General features: G+C 35.6%; 2 protein-coding genes across 4 annotated transcripts in view; one reads left to right on the forward strand and one right to left on the reverse strand.

The window, feature by feature from the left end:
* Nucleotides 1-528: 528 nt before the first annotated feature.
* Nucleotides 529-10,546, reverse strand: gcsha (glycine cleavage system protein H (aminomethyl carrier), a). 2 transcript variants are annotated; one of them, XM_073929074.1, is made up of 6 exons: nucleotides 10,383-10,546; nucleotides 10,192-10,315; nucleotides 6,547-6,626; nucleotides 6,399-6,462; nucleotides 3,962-4,093; nucleotides 529-1,072 (listed from the first exon to the last, which is right to left on the reverse strand). In XM_073929074.1, the coding sequence occupies exons 1-6, from the start codon at nucleotides 10,389-10,391 to the stop codon at nucleotides 975-977; spliced, it is 507 nt and encodes a 168-aa protein (XP_073785175.1). In that variant the 5' UTR covers nucleotides 10,392-10,546; the 3' UTR covers nucleotides 529-974.
* otogl (otogelin-like) overlaps nucleotides 10,093-26,605 on the forward strand; it is a 110,973-nt gene continuing 94,460 nt past the window's right edge. The window contains exons 1-8 of one of the 2 annotated variants that reach the window (XM_073930220.1): nucleotides 10,093-10,560; nucleotides 11,762-11,804; nucleotides 12,670-12,715; nucleotides 13,908-13,986; nucleotides 17,417-17,509; nucleotides 20,286-20,440; nucleotides 20,541-20,662; nucleotides 23,720-23,925. In XM_073930220.1, the coding sequence (XP_073786321.1) occupies nucleotides 10,488-10,560; nucleotides 11,762-11,804; nucleotides 12,670-12,715; nucleotides 13,908-13,986; nucleotides 17,417-17,509; nucleotides 20,286-20,440; nucleotides 20,541-20,662; nucleotides 23,720-23,925 (817 nt within the window). In that variant the 5' untranslated portion in view covers nucleotides 10,093-10,487. The remainder of the gene's footprint in view (nucleotides 10,561-11,761; nucleotides 11,805-12,669; nucleotides 12,716-13,907; nucleotides 13,987-17,416; nucleotides 17,510-20,285; nucleotides 20,441-20,540; nucleotides 20,663-23,719; nucleotides 23,926-26,605) is intronic. The other variant, XM_068214992.2, reaches the window with a different exon arrangement.

Here is a 26,605-nt window from a genome sequence, read left to right on the forward strand (position 1 = left end):
TTGACTTTGTTCTATTTTTTTTAATCTCTCAGTTGACTGCCTAAATGAGTTAACTCTAGTTCCCAAAAGTAAACCATTCTAGATTTTTGAAAATGCTGGATTACATATGCCAGGCCAAAAATGCAAAGTGCAATATCTACCTGAATACTAAAGCATTTAGGCATGTAGACATGGTCAAGACGATCTGCTGCAGTTCAAATGCCTTTAAGTCAGAGGAGAATGGCCAGAGTGGTTCCAGCTGATTGAAGGCAACAGTAACTCAAATAACCACTCGTTACAAGCGAGGTCTGCAGAAGAGCATCTCTGAACACATAACACGACCAACCTTGAAGCCGATGGGTTACAGCAGCAGAAGACCACACCGGGTGCCACTCCTGTCAGCTGAGAACAGGAATTAAAGGGGTATTTTCTTGGTACACTTTGGGCCATTTATGACTGGTCTTGCATATTAATCTATTTACATACATTGGGGTGTATATTTTGTACATTAGACATTTCTAAATGAATAAAACAATTTAAAGCAGCAGATAGTTTTCTGTATTTGTTTAATAGTGTTAAAGTTAATCATTTCAAAACCAACATAACTTCATACCCGTCCTCGAACTGGACACTCTACTTCCACATTTATTTGCAGCGTATTTCAAGCAAAAACAAGCTTTCGTAAGAACAGTGCAACATCTACAAAAGAGATGAAGCCGTTACGTGCTTGATCTCCAAATATTTGTTGATAAAACATTAACTTACAGTAACTGGCTCGATTTAACCAGGTTTGCTTGCTGTTTTCCCAAGCAAAGTGCATAGTGTTGTGTCCAATGTGGTCCCCTGCGTTGGCTGGGTGTGTGGGGTTGATGGGAAATTATATTTTAGAAGAACATCTAAATTAAATCAGCTACAAACGAAAATGTATTTGATGAAGAAATAAACATTCCTTAAGTGATTGGTTTTTAAATCCTCTCCCGAATGCGTCACACGCTCTAGTCCTCTATAGATTTGATGTATCTCTCATACGCAGCTTCATCCATCAGTCCATCCAGTTCCTCAGGAATGGATACGGTCATCTTCATAAGCCAGCCTGTGAACAAAAATAAACACTGACAATTTTTTTTTTTTCAGATTTTAGCTAGGGCTGCACGATATTGGGAAAATTGGGTATTTCGATATTTTGTTTTTCTGTAATAAATATTGTGATATGAATACAGTTGCACTAGATGGTTTAAATGGCACTATTTGATGGCTTTCTGGGGAGTCTGACAGTAATCGGGTACAAAAATTGAAAAATCCCAAAACAAAAAATGCTTTTCTTACTTCGCTTTACGGTTGTCATGATACTAGAATTGGATACCAATCGGTACTGAAATTTTAAAAACGTCCATTTCCTGCGAACATTGGAGCACTGATTTGCCATTGTGTTTACGCACTCAACAAAAAAATGACTGTGATTGGCCTTGTAGGTCATCAGATCACTAAACTGACCACTATTTACTGAGTGTAACCACAGATACAGGAACACTAGAGCATTTTAAAGCCGGGATTCATTAGCGGATCGCTCGTATGTCAGTTTAAAGACAAACTGGCTGATTGGCGTGACTTTGAAACGCTCCAGCAAGTTCTTAAACAGCGCTGAACGTGCTCGGATGTTAGTGGGAAATGGATGTTTTTAAAATTCCAGTATCGTGACAACCCTACTAGGGTTGGGCCGATAGACGATGTCATCGTCCATTGCCGATGGCTGATAGACAACATGATGCTGAGCCGGCATCGCCGATCCTCCGCCACGAGCCCGTCGCAAACCTGCTCGCGAAAAATACACACTTAGGCCCGATTACACTAATTCGTCTTAGTTTTAAAATAGAATTATAGAACGAAAATGATTCACATCCAGCCCTGCGTCCGTTGAAAACGCACATCATGTGACAACACACTCACTCACTCACACGCAAACACACCCTGTCGTGCGCTCATCTAAGCTCCAGAAAGCAGTGCATGTCGGACAGTTTATCAAGGATGTACCGCGTCTCACTATAGTTGTTAAACATGATATTTAATTAATCTAGTCTCTTAACAACTCGTGTCTTTTGAATCTATCAGGTAACATGTCACAGCGTCAGTCTACTGCTTAAATCTTTCACTTTGAGTACTTAGTAAGTTTAGTGAAAACCTCAGATACTGTTGGTTGTGCACCTTTTTTACCGTGCAAGTTTGTGGACGCCATTATAACGACACAGTCCCGCGGAAAAAAGTGATTGACAGGTGCTAATTTGTGTGTAACTTATATCTTTATTTATTTATTATTTGTTTATGGGTAAAAAAAAGACCATGCAGTACAGGTAGTTAAAAAGTAGACTACAAATAATTAATTTGTTATAAATTAATTAATTCATAAATAATTAATTCACCTTCGCCTATGATGACAATGTCATCGTCCATTACGATGTTTCACATTAGACATCGCCCAACCGTAACCCTACATTGCTTTGATCGAGTTCAATTAAAAATATTGTTTTATTTTCACCTTCAGAGAGAAATCAAAATTAAAAGCTTTTCTATAAAACAAGCAAAATTATTTGCCAACGGGGTAAGTAAATTAATCTTGTTTTTGCTTTGAAATGTAGATATTTGGACTACAAACAAGACACAAATTTTAAGTAAAAAAAAAAAATCAAATGATTCACTTTTGTATGGTTAAATATAAACTGACTCTACAAACCACATGTGTTTTGTAACTCCTGGCCAACTATAATTCAGACTCAACATTGCAGATCTTGTGATGTGACCAGATTTGCACATTGTGACATCCATGTTAAAGGGATATATTGTGCAGCCCTTATTTGAGCAAGGCCACACAATATATCGTTTCAGCATCTATATTGCAATGTGCAAACCTTCTAAAGTTACATTGCAGGACCTGTCTAATTGGGATTACAGTTGGCCAGACATTACGGTTCTAGTTTAACCTTAAACAGTGTCCCCTAAATATATGCTGTAAAATTCCACAGACAAGCAACCAAACGCTGCGTGAAACATTTAAATACCAGCCACTGCAGTCCTGACAAAATGGTAGGGTACATACATTTTTCAAGTAATATGGCAATACATGTCACATAATATGGTGTTCAAACTCATATTGGTTGCATTTAACACTGAATAATGCACATAATCAGTACCTGAGGTCATCGTTGTCGTTGTTTATGCTGTTGTTTTGGTGTGTCATGGATTGTGTAGTTAGGACACAGCGTTAAGAGTAAAAGTTTTCACTCAGTGAATTTAAGCACCAGAAATTCTAACTTTAATAGCTCAGATTAATTGTATATAAGCATTTACACAATGTAGACTATACATTTATTTTACATTTGATTATTCAATTCATGTGTCTGACTACTTTTGGACTCTCTAGAAAATAGTGTGTTGTTTTTTTTTATTTATTTACTTTGCTCTGTTGTATTCACCTATGCTTGTAATTTGTTTATTATATTCTATGCAGATACACACAAATAAGTTCTTTTAAAATAGAGCTATTAAATCATCTGGTGAAATTGCATTCTTATTGCAATATATATTGCATAAAAACTAAAAATCACAATGTATTTTTTCCTAGTATCATGCAGCTTACGTTTTAAGAGAATTATAACTTGAATCTGCTCATAATTTTTAACCTAAAGGATAGTTCACCCAAAAATTGGAATGTACTAAACCTCAAGTGCCTTCAAATTGTTATTAGTTTTTATGGTTGGACTCAAAAGAAGATATTTTGAACAATATTGGAAACCTTAGTCATCTAGTAAATCTTAGTCAATGGTTACCGTCTTGAAACATTATTTAAAATATCTTCTTTTGTGTTAAAAAAACTGGTTTGCAATCTATTTTGGTGGACAAGTAAATTACATTTCTCATAATTGTATGAACTATCCCTTTTAAAGGATTTCAGGCTTGTCGGAGTGAGAAATTTAGAGGAATGCCTCACCATCATTATAGCAAGACTTGTTGACCAGTCCAGGGTTGTCAGCCAGGGCATCATTGACATCTGTCACCTCTCCAGTCAGAGGTGAGTACAACTCACTCGCTGCTTTAACACTCTCCAGAGCACCAAACTCATCTACAGAAAACATATTGGTTTATACTCAAACAAAATAGTAACCATCATAGTATTTGTTGAATCCACTACAAGAAATAACTACACTGCCCTGAAATCACAGCTGAAAAAGGATATCCAAAGCCCAATTGAGGTAAAGCTGGTTTTACATTAGCAGATTCGTACATTTTTGAACAGTGACAACTTGTGATAAGCTAAATGCGTTCTTGTTTGCCATGCTACATAGAATATTCGCTCTGAAATCGCATACAAATGACTTCAAAACAACATTAGCACTAATTAAATGACACAATGTTGTACTTTGATAGTCATTGTCTTTCTCATTGGATTTCCCTATTTAGAATTTGCAAATAATACTCTTCTGAAATTAAGGAGAAAGTCCAAATGTGCAAATATAAAATCAATTTACTGCAATCTGTTTACACCTGATATGGCATTTGGCTCAATCCTATCAATAGGAAATGCAAAGTACAGATGTAAACAGGGTAAAACAGTTTGAGCTGAGCATTTTTTTCACTCCTTTGCAGTCTGCCAGTTAAATTATACATTTTAAAAATGTGATTTGGCATGAAACCCGAACCAAACACTTTGTGCATCATAGTTAGTACATATTATATACATATATTTTGAGAAATCTTTAAATAAAAAGACACTGAGCAACACTCACAAAATAAAATAAGCTAACTTGCAGCCTGCAAAGACGTTATTTATAAAAGTTTTTTAATGTTCTAATATCTAAAAAACAAAAATAAACGATGTAAGGTAGCTTTTAAACAAGTATGCTTTTAAATAAGTGTGTAATTTTCTGTCTCAGTAGCAGCAAACGGTGGTCATGTTTGCTTTTTCCTCAGCCACTGGCCATAATTATAACCCAGGGCTTAATTTGTGAAGGAACAAGCCGGATCCTGCACCTCATTTTATTGATTTATCGCTCTTTACTTTCCGATTTACCGCTCTTTTTACTTTTCACTTTCGTCTGCGACACCTCTCCCTTCTCTGGTAACATGCCAGATCTGTTACCCTGATCAATTGCGGGACCTCGCAACTTACAAATTAAGCACTGTTGTGACCACAAAAGAAAGATTAGGCTTCAAATAATATAATTCATATTGTGGCTAGACGGTGTGCAGCTGCAAGTTAAGAAAAATATTTATTTATTACATTGCCCATTATTTGCATTTTATTAACGTGTACCCCTACCCAAACCCTCACGGTAATTTAAAGCAGTAATTATGTTGATTATTATTTATTTAATTATATATTGGGTTGTATTTTATTAAAGCCCACCCAACCCTCACAATAATGTAAAAACAGTAATTATATAGATTATTATTCATATTATTTATTAAATTACACATTAAACCAAAATTCATTGACGCCTACCATCACAGTAATGTAAAAACAGTAATTAACGTTGTGTTGTGAGTGTCACAAAAATGATGCAGCTATATCCCTTCAAGACTTTATCCCCATGACTAGGCCCACCTGGAATCTGCGCTTGCAGAATTCCGCAGATTTTAAGACAATCATTAATTCTGCTTATTTACTTGAGTAAATGTGTGTAAATCTATATTTATTCAGTTTTTTTTATTAATTTCAGTAATATTATTGACTAATGTGAAAATGTTCATCTGATTTATGTGCAATGCAGTGTGTACATTAATATTTTCTGTCTTTTACTAGATATATTATATGACAAACTTGCTTTATTTACCAAATAAAGTGAATCTAATTGGATTTGCATTTTAAACATTAAATAAAAGGTAAAAATATATTATTTTTAAATTGTATGTATTATTAAGGTTTTAGTTATGATACTCCAAAATAATTCTGCAGAAATCCGCAGATTTTTACCAAAATAAAAATCAGAAATAGCAAAAAACGTTCGCAGATTCCGTCTGGCCCTACCCATGACAAAAAGGTAATGAACTGAACACAGTTGATTCCTATCTTTCTCTGAGCCAGCTTAAATGTCTTTCATATGCTTACATAAAAGCAGTTTGAGGTAAAGTTGGTTTTAGATTAACACATTAAGACTTTCTTCTCAATAATACAATTTCAGAAAAGTAATTTTGCTAATTGTAAATGGTGAACTCATATTAGAAGCCAAACGACTTAAAGTTGTTCACGGTCCATGAAATAGTGCCAATCTTGTCATATTTAAGTCATATTTACATGCCATTTCAGACTGAATGTTAAAAGTACAATATAGGAAGCTTGGCACAAGTTGTCACTGTTAAAAAATGAAAAAATGTGCGAATATAAAACCAACTTTACCTCAAAAAAGACAGTAACGTTACAGTTTTACCTGTCTGTGATAACTTTGCGCCGATTTCAGGAAGCCCACAGTAGACCACATCTCCCAGTGCCTCCTGGAAACAATACAACATAAACACATGACAATACAACCTATAAAGCCATTTCTATAACAATTAAGCATGAATAATTCTCCTAACCTGAGCAAAATTACTGATCCCCACAGTCGCCACACCACCGTCCACGCGAACCCACTCGTGTTTGTCTGTGAACTTCAGTGCTGAAGAATAACATAAAAAAGTTTCAAATTAAAGTTATACTACATAAACATACAGCCATATAAACTCCAGTGTATCTAGCATTTATAGACACTTAATATCACTTGTCAAAATGAACGTGAGCGTAAACTTTGACTCGTGGCGCCTGTAAACATTCACAAGTGTAAATACCTGCGCAGAACGGAGTGTTTGTGCTCAGAGATCTTCTGTAGCATGTCCTGGCCAACAGTCTAGCCGGAGCATGAGCATTTATGTTTGAAAGACGAGGCAGAGAAGAGGTCAAACTAACAGAAACACATCGTAAAACTGTGCACATCGCCATTATTCTTCGTACGCGTATATTATTGGACACAGTCGCGCCTTGATGATGTCATTGTGGGAATGTACTGTTGCGCGCTAAAGCAGTGCTCTGCAGCTAGATTTAGCAACTTTTCATACTACCCTAGCAACTTTTTTTTTAATTTTTTTAAAGCAACTAGCAACCAATTTGTCAATTTTCAAAAAGTGACTCAAAAGAGCAGTAGCTGCAGGCTTCACTCAGCAGAGTAAATCGCTAGCTTAGATTGTTTTTCATAACTGTTAATTTACTGATATTTGTTAACATGTATAATTGTTGGTAATTTAGGTAGCAACAAATTACAATAGTGCTATAAATGTTGTCACTTTCACAAATGTGTTAATTTCACAAGTTAAAAAAGTAAGCACACAAGCTGTGATTGTCAAAAGAATGTAACCGTTCATTATCAGTGTTATACTTAAAAATAAAAATTCTTATTAAAAGTTTGTACTACTTTCACAAATAGTCGACTATATTTTTCATACAAGCCTAAATGGGCATACATCCAATAATTATTTTGCTGAGATGGCCAGTCAATTTGAGAAAACATTATTTTAATGTTGTCACTTGTCACTTTATGTTCTATCTATCTATCTATCTATCTATCTATCTATCTATCTATCTATCTATCTATCTATCTATCTATCTATCTATCTATCTATCTATCTATCTATCTATCTATCTATCTATCTATCTATCTATCTATCTATCTATCCATCCATCCATCCATCCATCCATCCATCCATCCATCCATCCATCCATCCATCCATCCATCCATCCATCCATCCATCCATCCATCCATCCATCCATCCATCCATCCATCCATCCATCCATCCATCCATCCATCCATCCATCCCTCCCTCCCTCTCTCTCTCTCTCTCTATATATATATATATATATATATATATATATATATATATATATATATATATATATATATATATATATATATATATAGGTGTGTGTGTGTGTGTGTGTGTGTGTGTGTGTGTGTAGTAGTAGGATGTGCATTGCAAACTTAATTTGAGCAACTTTGTAAAACAAACTTAGATTTTGTTTTAACCCGAATTTCAGATTTTCATATAGCTATTGTCTAACTCTAACAAATTATACATCAATAGAAGCGTATTTAATCACCTGTTAGCCTAGATACTGCATAAATATTAATTTCCAAAAGTCCACACATATGGGCCATGTCCAGGAGGGGAAAGGGTACTGAAAAATCATGCTCAAGTAAAAGTACCATTACTTGCCTAAAAATGTAGAGCAAGTAGAGTAAAAGTGTTGTAAATATTACTCAAAGTATGAGTAAAAGTAGACATTTCAAAAGTACTCAAGAGTAGTGAGTATTACGCTGTTAAAAGCTAATGGGATTACATGTAATTCGTGCATGTGTTTGTAAACGTAACATTCTGTAGTGCATAGTCCCAGCAGGCAAACAACGTCATAAGACATTAATATTAGGCTGGATTTAGGTTGAGATGTCAGGTGACCACAATTCAATGTCTAGCCAGCATCTAAGTACATTATTTTAATGTCCAATAATGACGTTGATGTTAGGTTGCTAGAAAGTGACCAAAATCCTACGTCGAGCCAACATCTTAAACTAACGTCATATTGACGTCAAATACTGACATTTGTCAGCCTGAACTCACGAGGACACGTAAGTATTTTACGTTTTGTCAGTTTAGTGGCTAACTCCTCCGAATTCAGAGTTCTGTCGTACGAAAATATATCGCACTAAATAGTTTGAATTAGATCGTACAAATTCATACGAATTAGCCACTAAATCAAAAAGTTATGAATTGCCGGTAGATTGCGTTGCATTTATTCATCAGGTATGGCAACCAAAATCCAACTTCTGATAGATGTCATTGTAGTACACAAAGTCAAGCTGTAACGTTAGACATTGATATTTGGTTGGTTTTAGGTTGAACGTTGGACATTGATGTTGGTCTGACGTTGAGTTCAGACATCAAATCTATTTTCATTTCCAAACAAAATGCAACGTCTCCATGGCGTTAGAGTACAATGTCAATCTAACGTCCGGTTTCCCCCACAGTCCAAAGATTCAATACAGGTGAATTGGGTTTGCTAAATTGTCCATAGAGTATAAGTGTGAATGAGTGTGTATAAATGTTTCCCAGTGATGGGCTGCAGCTGGAAGGGGATCCGCTGCATAAAAAAATACTGGAAAGGTTGGCGGTTCATTCTGCTGTGGTGACCCCAGATTAATAAAGGGACTAAGCCGAAAAGAACATGAATGAATGAATGAATTATTCTACTTTGTCTGTATAGTCATGAACGTTTGACCGTTTCATTAATTATTAATTTTTGCCATAACTGAATTGGGACGTAAAGTCTAGAAGATCCAGCTGCAGATACGAAGATTAATATAGTATCATTTTGTGTCACTTTATAACAATAATTAATCATTTTACAGTATTGTGGCGGTTGGGTTTAGGGTTAGATGTAAATAAAATACAATTTATTAGGTTTTAATAAATAACCCTAGGTTACTACTGTTTTACGTAACTATGACTGTTGGGTTTGGGGTTGGGCTATGGGCCCTGCTAAAAAATCCAGCTTAAACCAGCCAAGGATGGTTGCTGGTCGACCAGCCTGGTTTTAGTAGGGTTTTGGCCACTTCCAGGCTGGTTTCCAGTCATTTCTAGCCTGGTTTTTAGCTGGACAGGCTGGGAGATGACCAGCTAAAATTAGCTTGACCAGCCTAGCTGGGAGCCCAGCCAAAACCAGCTATGTCCAGCTTAAACCAGGATGATCAAGCTGGTTTTAAATGGTTTTAGCTGGCCACTTTCCAGCCTGACCAGCTAAGACCAGGCTGGAAATGGCCGTAAACCAGCCTGGAAGTTGTCAAAACCCCTCTAAAACCAGGCTGGTCCACCAGCTAAAACCAGCCAACCATTTTTCAGCAGGGGGTAGACGTTAATAAAATAGAGTTAATGGGAAATCTAATAAATAATATAAATAATTCTCGTTGACAGCACCTGCCGCAACCGTATCTATCAACAATCCTAAAAAACAATCGCAAAAACAAGCGCACTTCCGTATTCCAACACAATACCACGGTTGGTTTTTCAAACATGTGACGGTTTAGTTTCGGAAGAGATACAAGAAAAAACGACCAACATATCAATAGGCTCTTATTTAATTTACTGGACTGTGAAATATCTACAATGGTCCAGTTTTTGTTAATGTGCTTCACTTACTCTGTAGACTAGAGTGTGTCATTTCATTCATCAGGTCGTGTTTGCGCGCTTTTGCCTGCGCGCAGGTGCGCTCCGTCCTCATGATGCCGCAGGTGCGCGCAGGTGCATCATCATCCTCCTCTGACTGAACAGAAGATGGACGTTTATCCTTCACCTCTCTGGGAAAACGCACATTAGTTCGTTATACGTACCTCATACATTACATCCTTGATTAATCCTGTAAAACTTCCTCTGACAGAGAATTTCCATCGATACAATGAAACTCGTCATTTGATAGTGAAGGACGCCGCTCTGAGATGAACGAACAGCGGGACATTAAACTGTTTTCAGTCTGTGGACTCTTCCTTTTCAGGCTATTTGTGCTCCAAGGTAAGTGTCACTTTAATATATGCTTCAGATTTTCTTAAATGTATATTTGATCTCTTAAAGGTAAAGGTTAAAGGTTAAAAACTCTTTTATTAAATTATAACATTACTTTTAAACTAAAACGTTTTCTAAAATGACATTTTTGTATTCCTGCTTTTATAAAAAATATTAGTAATATTGTTTTAGCCACAAGACATTCAACAAAAATTGGTATAAACACTCAATACTTTTAAAAATAAATTAAGGTTTTTAGCTTAAGATTTATTGCTGTTTTGATGGGAAAGTTGCTTCAATTTATATGTAAATAATGTGAATTATGTGTAAATATACAGTTCTCAGCATAATTGAGTACACCGTATTTTGAAAATGAATATTTTTATTAATTTTGCTGTGAATAAAGGCAATGTATTTTGGTGCATTGAAACAAAACAGATTAATTAAACAGATTTATTTATTAAAATAATGTTTCAGGCACAGAACAGATTTAGAAATTGAAACATAATACAATTAAATTCAAGCAAAATATTGCAAAATAATTTACAACCTACAACATTTCAACTGCATTTTTTTTTGCTTCTCTTTATTTTTCCTTTTTGTAAAATTTGTATTTAATATTTTTCTGTAACTTAAATTTGGGTGTACTAGTTTTTGGACGGTTATCGTAAGTTATTTCGTTAGATGAGCTTCAGATTTGGCTCCAGTACTGACTAATCTAATGTATATGCACAAATATAATATTATATAGCTTCCTATTAAAAAATAATTTAAAAGAGAGTTTTGTAAGGGCTGTACTTATGATGAGCACTGTATATCAAGCCTTATAAAACTTATAATAATATATAATAAAAATATCAATAATAATAATGATATAAATCTATAATAGTAAACAAATCAAATAAAATGCATAGGAAGGGTATTAATTCAATGAATCAGTCTGTTTTAATGTTTACAATTGATTTTAATGAAAATATAACTTAATAATATGGGTGAAGTAATGTTTCACCCTCATTCAGACAGAGTGACATATATTTATGTAAATATTAAAGACCGTTTATTCTCATCTGTACTTATAATATAAAACTAAAGCGATCAAATTGAATTTTATGTAATATAAATAATAATAAAACAACATCTTCATGACAAATAGGTTAGACTCTTTCATAATCATGCATGCATTTTGCTGATGCAGTTTTGCTTTTGACAGGATTTATTTGCCAGGGGTCAAACTCAGAAAATAAATTCCCCAGGTATGTGTTTTCCAATATTTTTCGCTCACTATGATGGCTTGCTAGGTGTTTGTTTAGAATGGTATTAGGTTTTTAACCCTTTAACTGTCTGCTCTACTAAATGGTGGACCATAATTTGGTCATTTTAAGTAATGACTGTTAAATAATAATGGTTTAAGTTAAGGGTTAACACACCCATGATTTTTGGCTTGCAAAATAATCAAACAAACATAATCCTGTTGCACTACTACACTTGATTTGGGTCTTTTTTATTGTAAAACAAAACATGTTCAATGAGCATCTGAAACATTTCATCCTTCAAAAATTAAAGACGATTTAGCACTCAAACATGTTTTATTTTCATTATTTTTCAAATAAATTGGTCTGACACCTCATATTTTCAGATTTTTATATGTGTTTACATATTAGTTCAGGTACTTTTACCATAAACTGACATATCAACCATTTGGTAGAGGCTGATATTTTAGAAATGATGGGATGTGTTAAAAAATGCATTGAGTGTGATAACTAGCAACAAGAAATGCAATCCAACATTTTATTTCTTGGTGGGGCAGTTAAAGGGTTAAAAGTGTTAAAATGAGATGGTGCTCTGGTGATGCGTTTAAAAACTGCCGGACCCTATAAAACATCCGCTATTACTAGGGTATTTTGAGTCGAGAGGCAGTGTCAAGTTATATATGCAGCCGCTGATAAGATGTTAAGTGTTTGGTCTAATGTTTTGCTGTGTAACCATTAAACCAGTTCCGTGAGAATCATGCTGTCCATCAGCACGACTGTGTCTGCGTGGCATCTTAAGTGTTTCTGAACCTTTAGTCTCACAGTCACCGCACTTTTAATACTGCTCTCTTTGTGCCACTTTTAAAAGGAGGGTTAATGCACTGCGGCAGAAACGGGATCTCTTCCGTGAAGAGGTGAGTATACCTAAGAGAAAGCGACAAGGGACAGACTGGAGTAACCACACACACACACACACACACACACACATGCACTCACAAATACTGAGATACACACTCAGTGCTGACAAAGCTGTCTTTGTGGCGTTTACACAAATGCTAAAGCCACTGAAAGCTCCTGTCCCAAACGTCTACAGTGGCCAAACCATGTGAGGCAACGCCAAGTCAAGTTCACCAACATGGCTTAGTGGCTAGACATGGTATTGTTGTCTCTATACTATACATATACTAATATTCATTCATTCAATTATTCATTTTCCTTCAGCTTAGTCCCTTTAGTTAAAAGGGGTCCACATCACAGCAGAATGAACCGCCAACTTATCCAACATATGTTTTACATAGCAGATGCCCTTACAGGTGCAATCCAGTACTGGGAAACACCCATACACACACATACACTACAGCCAATTTAGCTTATAGCGCATGTGTTTGGACTGTGGGGGGAACCAGAGCACCTGGAGAAAACCCACGCCAACAACTCCACAAAGAATTAAGAAAATTTAAATACATATTATTTTATTTTATATATATATATATATATATATATATATATATATATATATATATATATATATATATATATATATATATATATATATATAAATAAATAAATAAATATATATATATATATTATATTATATAAAAAAAAAATATATATATAATAGATTTTTTTAACATATAAACATGCACAATGTTTTATTTACAATATAAGGGAATTATAGAAAGCTAAATAAATATTTTGCTCATAAATAAAGTTATAAAATAAGCATTTTCTAGACAATCAGTTCTTCAAAGAATTTTCGGTGAAAAAGGTGGGCTTCGAAGTGAAAAAGGTTGGGAACCCCTGCTCTACAAGACATAGAAAATATCACTTTGCAAATTATACTGCACACAAATTATCTAAACATTTGCATAATTTTGAACACATACGTTTTATATATTCATATACATGTTATATATAAAAAAATTAAATAATAAACTTATGTAACCTCTTAAATAGAGACTAAACTGAAGGAAAATTAATAAATTTATATAATTCAGATCACGGGCTAAGCAATGTAGAGTTTGGTTTGGTGGAGATTATACGTCATTAAAAACCCAAATACTTTATATTATTATACTAATACTGCATTTCTTTTTTTCTCTGCAGACCCTTAGTGCAGTGCTCTCTGATTCAGCTCTGCCGCGAAGAGTTCTTCATAATTATACAGCAAGAGATGCATCAACAGGTATTGTAAACACACACAGATTAACTGTTTACTATTGTATGTAGAGTTATTCACACACATGAACTTACTATATAAAAATCATGTTACAGTCAGCCTCATTGTATAAACAGAATTCATGGTTACACTTTATTTTTATGGTCCGTTTGTTGAATTTAAGTTACATTGCAACTGATTCTCATTAGATTATAAGTAGACTGTTAGGTTGGGGTTAGGGTTAGTGTAAGTTGACATGTACTTGCAAAGTTTCTTATAGTCAGTTAAATGTCTGTTGAAGGAGCAGAATCAAGAGATATTAAGCAGACAGTCTACCAATACTCAAATGGACTATCAAAATAAAGTGTTATCATATTCATACATTAAGGTTTGTGCACATTAATGTGAAGATATTAATGTGGCTATTTTGATAAAAGCAAATCTACTCTGTGGGGTTCCTCAGGGGTCCATTCTTGGACCACTACTATTTCTTATTTATACAAATGATTTATCAAATGTTTCGAATACACTTCTCAAGTAATGTTTGCCCATGACACAACCTTAGTTCTTTCTCTTCCAAATTTTAATTGGCTTATTAATAACACAAATGATAGTATAATTGCATATGCAAACTGGTTTAACATAAATAAATTATCTCTAAATACTAAAAAATCAAGTTTCGTTATTTGTAGTGGGTGACACGGTGGCTCAGTGGTTAGCTCTGTCACCTCACAGCAAGAAGGTCGCTGCTTCGAGCCCTAGCTGGGTCAGTTGGCATTTCTGTGTAGAGTTTGCATGTTCTCCCCGTGTTGGCCTGGGTTTCCTCCAGGTGCTCCGGTTTTCCCCACTGTCCAAACACATGCGCTATAGGTGAATTGAATATACTAAATTGGCCTTAGTGTATGATTGTGAATGAGAGTGTATGGATGTTTCCCAGTACTGGGTTTCAGGAAGGGCATCTGCTGTGTAAAACATATGCTAAATAACTTGGCAGTTCATTCTGCTGTGTTGACCCCTGATAAATAAAGAGCCTAAGGAAAATGAATGAATGAATGAATGAATGAATGATTATTTGTAGTGGTAAAAGTCGTAACCTACAGATTGAGCTAAAATTACCTTTGAGTATATTGCAGTAACTCAAGTGGCAACTACAAAATTTTAGGAAGTTTTTATTGATGAGAATTTTAGTTAGAGGGAACATACTGATTTTGTTGGCAGAAAATGTATAAAAATCAACAGGTATATTAAAGGTTTGGTTAGGCTTCTTTTTACTACAAAATGTTTTCTTACACTGTATTACAGTGCGTCCGGAAAATATCCATACTGCTTTCACATTTTTTTATGCTACAGCCTTATTTTAAAATGGATTAAATTAATTTATTTCTTCAAAATTCTACACACAATACCCCATAATGACAATGTGAAAAATTATTCTTTGAAATTGTTGCAAATTTATTAAAGATCAAAAACCTGAAAAATCACATGTACATCAGTATTCACAGCCTTTGTCGTGAAGCTCTAAATTAAGCTTAAGTACATTCTGTTTCCACTGATCATTTTTGAGATGTTTCAGCAGCTTAACTGGAGTTCTTGATTTGAGAATGCATACAATTGTGTATATAAATCTCCAGGGCTGACAGTGAATGTCAAAGCACAAACCAAGCATGAAGACAAAGGAACTGTCTGTAGACCTCCGAGACAGGATTGTCTCGAGGCACAAGTCTGGGGAAGGTTACAGAAAAAGTTCTGCTGCTCTGAAAGTTCCAATGAGCACAGTGGCCTCCATCTTCCATAAGTGGAAGATATTTGGAACCACCGGGACTCTTCCTAAGGCTGGCCGGCCATCTAAGCTGAGTGATCAGGGGAGAAGGGCCTTAGTCAGGGAGGTCATCAATAACCCAATGGTCACTCTGTCTGAGCTCCAGTTTTCTTCTGTAGAGAGAGGAGAACCTTACAGAAGCACAACCATCTGTACAGCAATCCACCAATCAGGTGGTAGAGTGTATGGTAGTGTGGCCAGATGGAAGCCACTCCTTAGTAAAAGGCACATCGTAGCCCACCTGGAATTTCCCAAAAGGCATCTGAAACAAAATTCTCTGGTCAGATGAGACTAAAATTGAACTCTTTGGAGTGAATGTCAGGCATTACGTTTTTAGAAAACCAGGCACCGCTTATCAGCAGGCTAATACCATTTCCTACAGTGAAGCATGGTGGTGGCAGCATCATGCTGTGGGGATGTTTTTTACAAGAAGAGTATTTCAGGATAGAGGGAAAGATGAATGCAGCAATGTACAGAGACATCCTGAATGAAAATCTGCTTCAGAGTGCTCTTGACCTCAGACTGGGGCAACGGTTCATCTTCCAGCAGGACAATGACCCATAGCACACCGCTAAAATATCAATGGAGTGGCTTCACAACAACTCGGTGAATGTCCTTGAGTGGCCCAGCCAGAGCCCAGACCTAAATCCTATTGAACATCTCTGGTGAGATCTGAAAATGGCTGGACACCGTCGCATCCCATCCAACCTGATAGAGCTTGAGAGGTACTGCAAAGAGGAATGGGAAATAATTCCCAAAGACAGGTGTGCCAAGCTTGTAGCATCAAATAAAAAAAAATTGAGGCTGTAATTTCTGCCAAAGGTAAAAAGTAAAGCACTATTTTGAAGATTGATTAATTGATGCATAAGTAGATAATTGACTAATCAGTAGGCTATGAATGAATATTCAGCTTTTGCAACTAGTTAAGATGTCGAATCATACATATTCTAAGTAAAAAAAGGAAAGAAAATCAGCTTTAAAATTGTGGTTTGAATCATCTTTGAACCATCTGAACAGGTCAAATAAAAGTTTTTTTAAACACACAAACAGGCTGCTCTCTAACCAGCTAAATTTACCTTAAATTACTCAGAAAAAATAATAGACATATTAAACTGTTAAATAGTTTTTCCCTACAAATTAAATGACAAGCAGTGAGACATTCTCATAAGTAACTCGCATGACATCATTATGAGAAACACAGATTTGTTCGTCTTCAACCAATTTTATGATTTTAGGCTGAAAATCCTCTCTGGCCAGAGCACTTCAACAACATGTCCACCGATGTTTAAGAAGTAGGTCAGTAGATGGAGAGTACTGTAGATGCTCTTTGTGTTGCTGTTCAGAAGCATTCGACCACATCCGTGTCTACATTACAAAAGCAATCCAGTCAAGTGTGTTTTCAACTAGTTCCTGAAGCGGACAATAGCTGGAAACGTTTCTGTCCCCGTTTACACCTGTGTCTAGTTTTCTCTACTTGTGATCACATCAACAAAAACACACCTTTGTACAGTTCAGTACTATTCCAAAGCAAAAGAAAATCTGTACAAAAACACTGGGGCTCTACATCTTCTGTGCATGGCCTGCAGTTTCAGTAGTATCACTAATGCTTTTAAAATGTGTCTTTTGTGTTTGTTGTAGAATATTGTGGGTGTCTTAATGGTGGCTGGTGCCAGGACGAAGGACGCTGTGATTGTGCTCAATTCCAGGGTCTCGGTGATCGCTGTCAAATCAGTAAGAAATGCACACACTCTTGTACAGCTACCTTTATGGGGACTTTCTATAGATGTAATTATTTTTATGTTGTATAATATACCCCCCTACCCCAGTGGTTCATAAATATTTTTTGGTCATGCTCCCCTTTTAACCCATAAAAAATTCTGGCATCCAATATCTCCTAGCTATCCTATCACTAACTAAGAAATAATTCTACTAAAGTATCAACCCAGGCTCGTTCTGAAAATGTAGTCCCGTGGACGTTTCTAGAGACAGCGAAATACGTCCTAGGAGGTAAGTATTTTTGCAGTTTTTGTTTTCGCCAATCCACGAGAGGCTGCTGTGTGCGCTTTTTCGTATCTCAAATGTCTCTCGTGGGTGTCGTTTGAACCTGCGCTGTTCTTGTGTAAACCTACAAGAGGCCGCTGTCTGACTGAATGATTCACTTGTGCGACTGGCCAATCGGCTGACCCACCCTCCTCCTTCCCTAAACCCAACCAATTTTACCAATTGACCTGCCCACCCGCTTACTTCCCTAAACCCAACCAACAATTTACAAAAGCCATCTAGAAAAATAAAAGCCCTCGTGGGATTTTTTTTTTTTACCAAATTTTTAAATTTCACCACGTTCTCACCCTGTTATGAACTCTTTCACTTTACTTTTTGGATTCTGTTTTTGTCTTACCTGATTTCTATAACCGTTCTTCCCTTGACTCAAACCCGGTCGTCGTGGTCAAGTCCTCTCTGCGTCTTAAGTTTGGCGACGTACACGATGAGCTGACTGGACAAACTGGTTGCAGCGGAAAAACCCTTCACACAGAGGAAAGCAGTCAGCTGGTAAGCGCAAAAGGAAACAGCGTCATACCGCCCCATAGCGTTCGCTTCAAAAAATGAAATGCAGCCATACGTACCACCTGGGACATATTTCGCAGTCTCCAGAAACATCCACGGGAATACGTTTTCAGAATGAGCCTGGGTTGCAACCTATATGACAACTATATGATGTCACTTGAAAAATAAAAAAGAAAGAGTAACATAAAATTAACAATAAAAAGGGAAAAATAATCTTCATTAGCAAATATTTGCCTTGTTCACATTTAATGTTAAGATGCGTTTTTGTCATTCCAGTCACAATTTTTGAGCTTGTCTGCTTTCAACCGTATTTAAAGGCGGTTAGAAATGCATTTGACCAGATTGCTTTAACCCCAACTCAACCCCTAAAACCAATCCTCACAGCAAGCAATCTGCATCTATATATTCAAAATGTGATTTTTCTGAGTGATTTATAAGCCATTTTTCTCATCAGGACCAAAACAATTTCCCCACAAGATCTAAATTTAGTTTATGATTGTTTTTGTGAGTTAATTAGCTGCCAGCAATGTTAGGAATTCAAAGCACACACACTTGTATACATGGTTTATAGGAACACTCGTCATAATTTATTTATTTAATTATTTATTTATATAGTAATTACTTATTATATGAACCTACCCCTCTCCTACTTCTAAACTCAACCTTTAAAGGAAACAATCAGCATCTTTACATTTTCTAAATACTCCATTCTGTGTGATTTATTAGCCATTTTCCTCATCAGGACCTAAATAATGTCCCCACAAGGTCAGAATTTACTTGTTCTTGTGGGATAATTAGGTGCCAACAATGTAAGGAATACAAGGCACACAAAGACCCCCACACACACACTTGTATGTATGGTTTACAGGGACACTCCATAGCCGTATGTTATTTTATATGATGAAATAACTACCTATTATATGGACCTATCCCACCCCTACTACTAAACTCAACCCTTAAAGGAAATAAAGTAATAACTAAGTTATACCTATGTCATTATACAACTTTGCATTCCTGTAAACCAGATAAACCTGTATTCACACAAACACACACACTTGTATAAATGGTTTACAGGGACACTCCAAATGTGTATATTGTTTTATATTGTTAAAACCACTTATTATATAGGCCTACCCCACTCCTACTACTAAACTCAACCGTTTTTATGTTTACTAAATACTCCATTCTGTGTGATTTATGAGCCATTTTCCCTTTTCAGGACCAAAATAATGTCCCCACAAGGTCAAATTTTACTTGTTGTGGAGTAATTAGGTTTCAACAATGTAAGGAATACAAGGCACACACACACACTTGTATACATGGTTTACAGGGACATTCCATAGGCGTAATTTATTTTATATTGTTAGAACCACTACTTACTGTATATGGCCCTACCCAACCTACTAAACTCAACCCTCCTTGTAAACCTCATAAACCTGTATACACACACACTCGCGCGCACACGCACACAGGTTATATTGAATTCAAAATGAAGCCTGCCTCCATGTAATTATAGTGCGGCTCGGTCTGATATTATCATCTGCCACCCAGTGCTGACCATTAAATGTGGATGAAGGAAGCCTGAATTTAATTACTAGAATTCTAACTGCATTGCTCACTGGTTCCAGTTAATCTTTGACTATTTCATATACTGCATTTGGTAGCATTGGATTACAGACGTGCTGGGAGCAGATTGCTTGTCACAAAGAGCTCCAGTATGGGTGTTTAATTAACCAAGAGCTATAAAGTCAGGCAGCCGGTGTGACCAACAGAATAACAGGCTGCTACAGTACATATGCAGTATTGATTATATAAGCGACACTGATTACGTGCTCAATGCGTTAGTGATGAAAGGGGACACAATTATTGGATTAACTGAAAAAGACAACCAGAAAGAAATATGATGGAGGGAAAAATGGTTTGTGCTCTTTTCTTGTACAAGTTCCCAACCATGGTCAGGACAGGGATGGCATTTGCCGTTCATGGGGTCAGCATCATTTTGAGACTTTTGATGGAATGTATTACTACTACCCTGGAAGCTGTTCGTATATCCTGGCCAAAGACTGCCATTCCTCAGAGCCACAGTATACGGTTTGGGTGAGTTAAAGCTGCACCAGAACACACACAAACACACATCTCTGCTAGTCATACATGTTCTTTTATGTTATCTAAAGTTAATTTTATTTGTGTTTGGTAGGTTCATAACAGTCGTTCGTGTAGAGGTTCAGTATATTCATGTCCACGTAGCCTAAGTCTGTTCTTCCCAAATGAAGAGGAAATCTATATTAGTGGCTATCAGGTGCTCAAGGGTGGACACAGGTGAGTTTGGACAAGCTGTTCTTCTTTTTTTGTTTGTTTTTGACTTCAGTTTAGATTAAAATGAGGAAAAATCAACTTAGAAAATATGTTTAATGCAGAGGAAGTGTGTTTGTGCAACGCATAATAGCAAATAATCAAGTGGAAATAAGTGGAAGTGGAAATCTAATAGATGTCTATAGTCAATGTTTAGATGTCTATTAGACATCTTCTAGGGATTCTCAACATCACTAGTGGGCCTCAGCGATCCTGCAGTAATTATTTGATTTCATTTTTAAATATGTCATATTAAAATGGTCCGAGTAATGGTATTTCCCGCTTTCTGTGATTGAATAAGCTAATTGAGACTCTGTGTAAAAACAGCCTCACTGTTAAATGCAGACAGGCTTAAATTTCCAACCGCTGCACTTCAGTTATATAAATCAGACCTTCACGCAAATGTAAAGATAACAATTATTAGAGTTATAATAACCAGCTCATGTGTGCCTCGATCACATTCGCAACTCGTACTGTATCAGAGTCGCACAAGTCCATTGATTCACAAACTATGCGTGCTCTCTTTGTGTGAACACTTTAAAATATCTGCTGAGTTGTCCAAATTAACATCCTGTGAGTGTTTTATAACTGACACACGCCCATACAGAGGAATCCAGTGAGACTCGGTGGTGTTTCAGTGAACAGCTGTTCACTGTTCCTGTCTGCGAACTCCAATAATGTCCAGCTACAAACCAAACCGCCTTCAGATTTTCAGAACAGGCTTTGTTTCGAAAAAAATGTAGGTTGTTTTTATGGTTTTTATATTTATTTGTAATGGATGTGAATAGCAGATTAATAGATGAATAGTAGTCAGTCTAATTCAAAGCAACAGCAGTTTTTTTTGCTGTCTCTTGTTGTCCTGTCAGGTTCATTTACTAAAGAAAAGGCCCAAATACTCTGCAATTGTAAAAAAATAACTAAAATAAAGAATTCAGGAGCTTTGAACATGTCTGTGCGCTTTTTTAAATATTAAAATATATATTGTTATATTTTACATTATATATATTGTTCGTTTTTTTTTTTTATTATTATTAAAATGATGTAGAAAAATAAAAGAATAATAGAAGGCAAAAGAAATGTTTTCCTGATTAATAAAGCCTTAAAATAAGCATTTTCTCTAGATAATCAGTTTGGACCTTCAAAAAATGTTCAGAGCGTATTGTTTGCTGAATATAAAATATATAGTAATAAATAGTGTTTTAAAACAAATTTAAATATGAAATAAACACATTATTTTGTATATTATTTTACTGTAATTTACATTTACTCATATAGCAGATACTTTTATCCAAAGTTACAAAAAAATTACTAAATTAAAAAAAAAAAAACAGCAGCCTCCAACTAGTTGTTAATGCTGGAATAATTAATGACTAATGATTAATATATTCATTTAGCAGATGGTTTTATTAGCACAAATGAGGATAATAGAAGCCCTTTATTAGCCCTACCTGGAAATTACAAAAATGCTTTTCTAATGTTAAAGTGCTGTTTAACAGAGCAAAAAATTATTTCTGTGTTTCCTACTACATTTTTCTTATGGAGAAAGTCTTGTTTTTTTTATATTGAGTGAAATAAAACTAATAAAGGTTTGACTACACATAAGGGTGAGTGAATGGCGAGTAAACATTTTATAGATAATTTAGGTACAATATCCCTTTAAGATTTTTTTTTCTGTAATAGACAACTGTTGTCTAATTACATACCTAATTAACCTTGGTAAACCTTTAAATTGGCCATTAAGCTTAATAATAGTTTCTTGCAAATAACTTGCAGCAGGGAAAATAAGTATTAAACACGTCGTGTTTTTTCCTGGGAATAAAATTTGTAAAGGAGCCGTTGACATGGAATTGAACCAGATTTTGGTAAAAATCCAAACAACACAAACATAACAATAAAACAAAACAAAAAAATCTGATAACAAGTTATGTGTAATGATGGAATGACAAGGGGAAAGTGCTGAACTACTGAAATGTATTTAGTACTTATTATACTGTAAAAGGCTTTTTTAATGATGTCAGCTTAAAGACGCCTCTCATATGGAGAATGAAGGCACATGCATTATTCAGGTGTGAATTTTCCTCTGACGTCAACAGAGTGTCAAATTCTTGATGGTTCTGTGGGTCTCGTCTATCAACTCTGATCTTTATTTTGTATTTTCTATTGAATTAAAGTTAGGTGACTGGCTGGGCCGTTCTACAGCTTGATTTTCTTTCTCTGAAAGTATTTGAGAGCTTCCTTGGCTGTGTTTTGGATCATTGTCCTGCTGAAATGTGCACTCAGGTTTTATCTTCATCCTCCTGCTAATGCAGATGTTGGACTGAAGCAGCTGATGTTAATTAATACTGATGAAGATCAGAGGGTTGCTGAAGAACTACTGAGAGATTTCAGCTGCTGTCTGGGCTTTCACTGCCTTTCTACACCTCCCTTTCTTCATGTGTTCAATACTTTTTCCCTGTGTCATTTCCTTTTTATTACACATATCTTCGTTTGTAAACTAATTAGTTTTGTTTTCTTTGCATATATGGATTTATTTGCTTGTTACCAACATTCAGGGAAAATTACAAGCCAACAACACCTTTAGAAATATATTTTCTGAGAAAAATGGTGAAGTGTACAATAAGTATTTTTCCTGCTCTATATTGTGAAAAATATTTACAGTGCTGAAAATATTATTGACTGTCATAATGGCAAAAACAAACTAAAAAATCATTTGAAATTAGTTATTAAAATTATTATGTTTCAATGTGTGTTGAAAAAGTCTTTCTATGTTCAAAAGCAAATAATAATGAAATAATAAAAGAAAAAAAGAAAATTAAAAGGGCTCATAATTTTGTCTTAAACAATAGATGCTGTGACAAACAGGATGAGTGGATACATTTTTCTAGAGAACATTTTACCATTTTGGTCCTTGGCATTTTAGGTCACGATGATAATCAAATATGAAATAATTCCCTCGCCAAGGCATTTTAATATCAAATATAATCATACTTGTCTTGTATGTGTGTTTTCTGTGCATGCACACAGGCTGAGTCTTCCCCAGACGGTGCGTAATGTTTTCATCGAGCGCTTGGCTGACTATATCCTGGTGAAGAGCACATTTGGCTTCTCTCTAGCATGGGACGGGGGCTCTGGAGTCTACCTCAAAATGACCGAAGCGCACAAAGGAAGGCCTTGTGGTCTGTGTGGAAACTATAATGATGACGGATCAGATGATCTCAGCAGCAGCCGCGGTGAGACAAACAGGCCCGCACACACAATTATCATCTCAGTCAACTCACTCAGGACAATTACATCAAAACTGAGCAGAGCTGCATGCCGAGTCTGAACATACTGTTGTGTAGTTAGAGATGGATTGTAACATTTTAGGAACATGTTAAAGAGTTAATTCACCCCAAAAATGACTATTATGTTGTTAATTACACAGCCGCATGTCGTTCTATAACCCTGCAGGTAATTTAATGTGTATTTATATAGCGCATTTATTGTGTGTGGCCATACACCCAAAGTGCTTCACAATCATGAGGGGGTCTCTCCACACCACCACCAGTGTGCAGAGCAATGGTGACAGGGGAACAAAGTCATGGAATTAGGCTGCCAAAAGAATGCTCCATATTCACAGCTGAAGCCCGCGCACTACTTTTATCATTGGAGTTTATAGAAAATATTATACAAAACATTTACTCATATAGCAGATACTTTTATCCAAAGTTACAAAAAAAATTACCAAATTTAAAAAAAAAAAAAAAAACAGCATCCTCCAACTTGTTGTTAATGCTGGAATAATTAATGACTAATGATTAATATATTCATTTAGAAGATGGTTTTATTAGCACAAATGAGGATAATAGAAGCCCTTTATTAGCCCTACCTGGAAATTACAAAAAAGCTTTTCTAATGTTAAAGTGCTGTTTAACAGAGCAAGAATTTTTTTTAGTGTTTCCTACTACATTTTTCTTATGGAGAAAGTCTTGTTTTTTTATATTGAGTGTAATAAAACTAATAAAGGTTTGACTACACATGAGGGTGAGTAAATGGCGAGTAAATATTTTCCAGATAATTTAGGTACAATATCAATTTAAGATTTTTTTTCTGTAATAGACAACTGTTGTCTAATTACAGACCTAATTAACCTTGGTAAACCTTTAAATTTGCCATTAAGCTTAATACTAGTTTCTTGCAAATAACTTGCAGCAGGGAAAATAAGTATTGAACACGTCGTGTTTTTTCCTGGTAATAAAATTTCTAAAGGAGCTGTTGACATGGAATTGAACCAGATTTTGGTAAAAATCCAAACAACACAAACATAACAATAAAATAAAACAAAAAATCTGTTAATAAGTTATGTGTAATGATGGAATGACAAGGGGAAAGTGCTCCATATTCACAGCTGAAGCCCACGCACTACTTTTATCATTGGAGTTTATAGAAAATATTATACAAAACAAAAGAAAACCATTATTTTTACAGACTCTAAATCATGCCTTCAACAGATGGAATCTTCAAAGAGAGATCATCCTTTGATTGAAAATATTTTAACTCAAGTTCACCACCTACAAAACAAATTTTACCATATCATTTTTTTGCTGGATACCAGGACATGTTGGTCTTTCAGGGAATGAACGAGCGGATGCAGCTGCTAAAGCTGCTCTAAAACAAGCTGTAAACAACTGTCAAACTTCTCCATCTGAGATGAGACCTTTTATTAATAATTACATTTTAAATAAGTGGCAAGAGGAGTGGGATACTCTGGAAAACAATAAATTACAAGAAATCCAGCCTGAAATTACACACAGAGGTATAAGACATTTTAAGAAACGAGCTGATCGAGTAATTTTTACCAGATGTCGTATTGGACATACAAGATTAACACATAACTTTTTACTTAAAGATGAAGTCCCTACCCAATGTTTACACTGTAAAACCCCATGGACTGTAAAACACATTTTACTGGACTGCCCTGCTTTTAATGACTCCAGAAAGACTTTTTATGATGAGAACTCTCTTAAGGACTCCAGAAAAAGTATTAGAATTTTTAACATGTATTAAGCAGAAAAATCTTATTTAAATTGTATATTCAATTATTTATATTTTACTGTTGATGTTTGTTAATTACTGAAATGCTCTTGCCATGAAAATAGCCTTAGTAGCTGACATGGCAATAAATAAATAAATAATGAATGAATGAATGACCAGTGTGCAGCATCCACTTGGATGATGCGACAGCTGCCACTGGACAACAACGGCGCCATTGCGCTCACCACACACCAGTTATTGGTGGAGTGGAGAGACAATGATAGAGCCAATTTAGTGGATGGGGATGATTGGGAGACCATGATCGTAAGGGCTGATAGAAGGACTTTGGCCAGGACACTGGGGTTACACCGCTGCTCTTTCACGAGAAGTGCCATGGGATTTTTAATGACCCCAGAAAGTCAGGACCTCAGTTTAACGTCTTATCTGCAAGACGGCTCATACTGACAGTGTATTGTCCCCTTCACTTTTACTGAGGCATAAGGACTCACGCAGGTTGAGCACCCCCTCCTGGCCTCACTAACACCACTTCCAATAGGAACCTAGTTTTTCCCCATGTGGTCTCCCATCCAGGTACTGACCAGGCTCAGCCCAGCGTAGCTTCAGTGAGTAACAGGTCTTGGGCTGCAGGGTGATGTGGCTGTGGCTAACAGAGGTAACACTTTACAAGAGCAGTACATGAATTATGACATACTAATATGTAAATTAAACGCCACTTAACCAATAATGAGTTAAGGCATGAGCTAATCAAGAGCTAATTTTATCTACAACATGAATAATGGCTAACTTAATTAGTTTTTAGTTCAAGTTTGTTAATTTTAATGTATTAAATAACACTTTAGCTTTAGATAAATGTAACTAACTCAAACTCACAACCTG

This window comes from Danio rerio, chromosome 18 (genome assembly GCF_049306965.1).
Source record: "Danio rerio strain Tuebingen ecotype United States chromosome 18, GRCz12tu, whole genome shotgun sequence".
Lineage (NCBI taxonomy): Eukaryota > Metazoa > Chordata > Actinopteri > Cypriniformes > Danionidae > Danio > Danio rerio.